This window comes from Carcharodon carcharias, chromosome 19, assembly GCF_017639515.1.
Source record: "Carcharodon carcharias isolate sCarCar2 chromosome 19, sCarCar2.pri, whole genome shotgun sequence".
Lineage (NCBI taxonomy): Eukaryota > Metazoa > Chordata > Chondrichthyes > Lamniformes > Lamnidae > Carcharodon > Carcharodon carcharias.
In genome coordinates, this window is record NC_054485.1 from 79,699,343 (window position 1) to 79,705,342 (window position 6,000).

At 44.7% G+C, this 6,000-nt stretch overlaps 1 protein-coding gene across 5 annotated transcripts in view; it reads right to left on the reverse strand.

The window, feature by feature from the left end:
- LOC121291963 (class I histocompatibility antigen, F10 alpha chain-like) overlaps nucleotides 1-5,407 on the reverse strand; it is a 58,182-nt gene extending 52,775 nt beyond the window's left edge. For all 5 annotated transcript variants that reach the window (XM_041213661.1, XM_041213660.1, XM_041213659.1 and 2 more), the window contains exons 1-2: nucleotides 5,211-5,407; nucleotides 699-959 (exon numbers count right to left, since the gene is read on the reverse strand). In XM_041213661.1, coding sequence (XP_041069595.1) covers nucleotides 699-959; nucleotides 5,211-5,262 — 313 coding nt within the window. In that variant the 5' untranslated portion in view covers nucleotides 5,263-5,407. The remainder of the gene's footprint in view (nucleotides 1-698; nucleotides 960-5,210) is intronic.
- Between the last annotated feature and the right edge of the window lie 593 nt (nucleotides 5,408-6,000).

Consider the following 6,000-nt stretch of genomic DNA (forward strand, 5'->3'; position numbering starts at 1 on the left):
GAAATGGACTGAGTGGAATTACCCAAGGGTCAGTGCTGGGTGATGGACTGAGCGGAGTGTCCCAGGGGTCCGTGTTGGGAGATGGGCTGAGTGGAGTGACTCAGGGGTCATTACTGGGAGATGGTCTGAGTGGAGTGACCCAGGGGTCAGTGCTGAGAAATGGACTGAGCCGAGTGACCCAGGGGTCAGTGCTGGGAGATGGGCTGAGTGGAGTGACCCAGGGGTCAGTGCCGGGAGGCGGGGTTAATGGAGTGACCCACAGGTCAATGTTGGGAGATGGACTGAGTGGAGTGACCCAGGAGTCTGTGCTGGGAGATGGACTGAGTGGAATTACCCAGGAGTCAGTGCTGGGAGATGGGCTGACTGGAGTAACCCAGGCATCAGTGCTGGGAGATGGACTGAGTGGAGTGACTCAGGGGTCATTACTAGGAGATGGTCTGAGTGGAGTGACCTAAGCGTCAGTGCCAGGAGGCAGGCTGAGTGGAGTGACCCACAGGTCAATGTTGGGAGATGGATTGAGTGGAGTGACCCAGGAGTCTGTGCTGGGAGATGGACTGAGTGGAGTGACCCATGGGTCAGCACTGGCAGACGGACTGATTGGAGTGAGGCAGGGGTCAGAGCTGGGGGATGGGCTGAGTGGAGTGGCACTGGGTATAATGGGGGACAATCAACAACAAGTTTTTACATTGTGATCTTACCGGATGTCTGGTTTGTCATCTTCAGTATTTCATTCAGATTCTCCTTTGCCAGGTGTGAATGTGAGCTTATCAGATTTGAGACATAGTCCCAGTGTTTCACATTGAAATATTCAGCCATGAACTGCTGCCTGGGGATGCACCGACGGACATCACTGTCATAATGACCGATTTGGACTCCATTGACCATCGCAGCATTTGTAATCTCAGGAAAATCTTCAATGCCAGAGATTACAGTGTATATCACAGTTAGTGAGTTAGTGTCTGTGAAGCAAACAGTTAAAGGGACACTTTAATAAACACCAACATGAGCATCAGAATAATCTCACCTGAGCCTCTCTGATCAGAAAGGTCGAGAACATCACTGATGGTGTGAAAATCATTGTAAATGTGTTAGTGTCTGTAAAACAATTAAACAATTAAAGGGACAAGTTAATAAACATTTCCACACACTGCCACCTGATCAAAGTGAGGCCCATCCACACAGGGACAATCTCCAATAATCCACCACTTTATCACAATGTCAGAATCCTGTCTGATATTATAAACAGAATCTGATTAAACTGGGTCAGAATTAGAAGCTGCAGCCTCTCAGAACAGGGAGTAAACCCGAAATCAGAGTAACTCTGGGCTAGTCTGTTGTTTAGCGTCTTTGTTGTAATGTATTTTTAAGCGATAGTAACTTACATCACTAAAAAGGAAGTGTGTCATGTGATCCAGTTTTAGTTTTACTTTTGCCTATAAGCAGAACGTAGCACAGCTCTGATACCTTCACGTTTTCTATCCATGTATATCTGTTCTCATGTGCCTAGTCTTAAGAAATAAATCCACAACCTGTTTACCCAATCCCTTATCAGTGATTGGTTCCGTTATATCATTATCAAAACACAACATGGTGCTCAGTGGTGGTCAAATAGCCTGGCAGCAAGATTAAGGTACGACATGATGAACAGCTTAGATTGTACCACATGGCGTGAGATGACCCTTGGTGTTTGGGTCAGACAGCAACAAAGTCGAGGCGTTGGAGAGTGTTGAAAGTGTGGTGACTGCACAGATAAGCTTTGAAGGCACAGTGCCAGGATAGTGCTCAAATAAAGAGCTGGGAAACAGACCGATCCCTCATGGTGAGATTGCAGTGCAAAGCCTGACAGTTCAGTGAGTGGGTCAGTGCGTCGAGAGGACTAGCGCTGAGTTCACTCCGTCAGGAAAGGGGAGTGTCCAGGGGGTGGGCTGGGCTGATAGCGAGTGGGGGAAGTCAAACCAAAAAAATCCAAACATGTCATAAAGACCTGCCAGAGAAGGTTGTGATTCTAAGTGTGTCAATGTGGCTAGAGTAACACTCATCCTGGGTACAATAGGGGAAAGAAGGTCAAAGGGTTATTGTCAAAATATCCACAAAATTCCCCAAATTGAATTGGGATGCAGCTGACCCACTGCCTGAATTAAACATGTTTAAACAGTGTACAGAGCTATGGTTTCTTGGTTCATGTGTGTCTGAAGCAGACAAGCAAGCCATAAAAAAAATCACCTAGCAATTGGGAATGAAGGTCTACACAGGCTGAACACATCAGGATTGACAGCAGAAGAGCTAAAGAGTCCCCAAGAGATATGGACAACATTGGAAGACCGGTTAAGAATCAGGTTAAACTTCTATATTCATCGACGAGAGTTCATGTCATTTCGACAACAGTCTACAGAATCCATGGACCACCTGGTCAGTAGATATAGAGAAAAGAGTACGTACTGTAATTTTTCAAACACAGAGCTGGCAGACAGAATTGTTGATTTTGTGATTACATCCACCCCCATGAAAACCTTCCAGAAAGATCTGTTAGACAAACCCAAAACATTTAGCATTGGAGATCTACTCAAGGATGGATGTGAGTATTAACCGATCCTCGCAGGTTAATAAAGCTGACAGGTCCTAAGTACATCCCCAGTTGTTGATGCACTCACTAGACCATCTAAACCTAGCAAGACATGTGGAAGGTGTGGCCTTCTCCAGACACCAAGGAAATGCCCACTTTCCAGCAATTCTGCAAGGCATTCGGCAGAAAGGGCCATTGGCAGCAGTGGTTCACTAGAGCAAAGGCTGATGCAGCTGTGAGGAGCCGTGCACACATCCAAACAGACCGGACACAACAGGCATCTTCAAGCAATAAGAATGACCATCCGGTATCCTGTCAGAAACATATACATGAGCTGATTAACAACCAGAGAATGACAATGTGCCGGATGAGATGAAGATCAGTAACACAGTTTTCTCACTGTCAATCTCATGGACTATATAGATTTCATCACTCACTCACACATGGGCATAGATCGGATAAGAAGAGAGACCGTTTATTGGCCGAGTATGAACAATGACATTGAAGCTATCGTCAAGCAGTACAAGGCATGTTAAGAGCATATGCCAGGTCAGCACTGAGAACCATTGATTCCACATGAAGCTCCTACCCATCCTTGGCCCAAAATCACCTCCAACCTTATTCATGTTTATGGCATCGACTTTATCGTTATTGTCAACTGCTTCACAATTATTGAACAATTGCACAATACATCAAGCACAACTGTAGCACACACACTAAATGCCATTTTCAGTTTATTTGGTATGAATAGAGAGATCATTCTGGATAATGGTCTGCAATTTATTGCTAAGCCATTTCAGGATGTGTGGAGAAGTGGAATATCAATCACACTACTTCTTCACCTCTAATGGCCCAGCTCAACAAATGATTTGCACAGTCAAATCCTTCATTGTCAAATGTAGACAGACCAAGCGAGGTCTACACATTGCAATATCGCATCTGAGAGTCACACCTCATGTTTCATTGATCGATGCGTACCAATTTACCTACTCTTACCCATTCTACCCTCTCAAAAACTGGAGCTGAACTATTAAAACTGCAAGAGAAGATTACCAACGTAGAAGATAAAAAAGCAGGTACAGAATTGTCAACTTTACAGCTGGGACAACAGATTTGCATCCAGGATCCCACCGAAGGTACATGGCAACCAGACGAGGTGACAAGGGTTTGTTCAGAACCAAATTCCTATGAAGTCATTACACACAAAGGCACAATGATGAAGCATAATCAACAACAAATCAGATCAACTCCAGCTCCTCAACCAGCGTACAGTCCTTTTGTATCTGAAACAAGATCCCGAATCCAAACAGGATTAACATCCAATAATGACAATCCCACAGATCACTGAGATCAATTAAAGACACCTCCAGACAAGGTTACCATGACAAGATCAGGAGGTATGAGCAGATTACCTCTACACTTTAGTGACTGATAGATACATCTGCTCTATACACTTATGTAATGGTAACGAGACATGAACATGTATTGTAAATAGTTCAACTTCTTTGGAAGGGGGAAAAGTCTCTTTAAAAAGAAAAGGGGTAGTTGCTCTAAATCACCTGAAAGTGTGTCACAGTTTTAACTTCACTCTTGGCTATGAGCAGATGGAGTCGCTCATTTAAGACAGAGATGAGGAGAATTTTTTCTCTCAGAGGGCAGCGAGTCTTCAGAACTCTCTTCCTCAAAAAGCGATGGAAGGAGAGTCTGTGTATATTTTAAGGCAGTGCTAAATAGATTCTTGATTAACAAGGGGGTGAAAGATCATTGGGGGTAGGCAGGAATGTGGGGTTGAGGTTACATTCAGATCAGCCATGATCTTATTGAATGGCAAAGCAGGCTCGAGGGACCTGTCTCTAAATTCATACGTAGAATGTAGCAGAGCTCTGATGTCTTCAATTTTCTATCCATGTCTATCTGCTCTCCTGTGTCTAACTCTTCGGAAATGAGCCCCAATGTCTTTACCCAATCCCTTTTGAGTGATTGCTGCCTTTATATCATTATCAAAACATGATAGGGAACAAGTGGTGTGAGTGAATTCCGGAATGAAATGAAGAGAAAGAGGAATATTTGGGAGGATGAAGTGTGATACCATAGTGGGGGAACAGTCACTGTATGAACAGTCTGACTGTCAAACAGGGTGATGGACAATCCAGAGCAGGATCTCCACTGTCCCTCACAGAGATTTTTAATCACCCCTTTATATAGGGTCAGGAGGATGTTGGTGGTCTGAGATAACCTGGTCTATTCAACCGTGAGGGCATCACAGCTGATCCTGGGTTGGGTTAAACATGGATTATCCTTCTCCTCTCCGTAGTGTTTTGAAGACTTTAGACCAGGAGTGACGAAACTGTTTTGCTTCTCCCAATCGATGTGAAAATTAGAAGTGTCCATTGAACCATTTTCCATCTGCTCCAAGCTTCTCTGCTCTCGGTGTTTCTACATCCTGCTGTCAGGAGAGCTGGACACAAATCCCATCAGAGTCTTACAGACTGTGCTGACTTCAATGGTGTAAAATATCAGGCTGCCTGTATAACAGGCGGCTGATCAAACATCACCCATTTCAAACTCTCACCAAAAGATTCCAATTAACCCCAGAGAGAGAGAGAGAGAGTGAGAGTGAGAATGGAGGGCTGTATTCTGTACTTACCGGGAGAGACCCAGGAAAAACACAGGGAGATGGAGAAAAGGATCAGCAACATTCTGGGAATCCACTGTCCCTGTTCCAATCAGGAGCTGGGAATGAAATACGCTGAGGGGGGAAACTAATCCTGTTCATAAACTGGAGAAAAACAAAACATGTGTTTATCACAAGACTTGATAATTTCCTGATTCCAGAACAAGATGGTGAATGATTGGTTAGTCTCAGAAAAATACCCAATGAAATGGATAAACAGTCACTTGTCACCAATTACCAGGAAGATCAAACACTGACACAGTGAGATTCAGGCTGGGAAACAGAAAGTAAAAGCTGAAATTTCAGCAGGAAGCAGGATCCGGGTGTGTTTTGGGGTCAGGAACCTGCCTCCGGTGGGAAACTGATGAAAGTTCAAATTTTCACAGGGATGCTCCTGTAAGTGAAATGGAGACAGGTTCCCTGTCCACTTAGAGCCAGTGGGGGTGGGGATGGAGCTGGGTCAGATGAAGTGTGGGACTGATTGACACTCCCCACGACAGACATTACATGGACGGAGCTCTTGTTCTGGTCACAGACCAGGTGGACATTGAGGGGGTGGGTGTCGTTCCTGCTGATGGCTCTCATTGGCCAGCCTGATATTTTACAATAAGATAAAAGCAAAAAACTGCGGATGCTGGAAATCCGAAACAAAAAAAACCTGCAAAAACTCAGCAGGTCTGACAGCATCTGCGGAGAGGAACACAGTTAACGCTTCAAGTCCGCATGACTCTTCAACAGAACTAAGGAAAATAGAAAAGCGGTG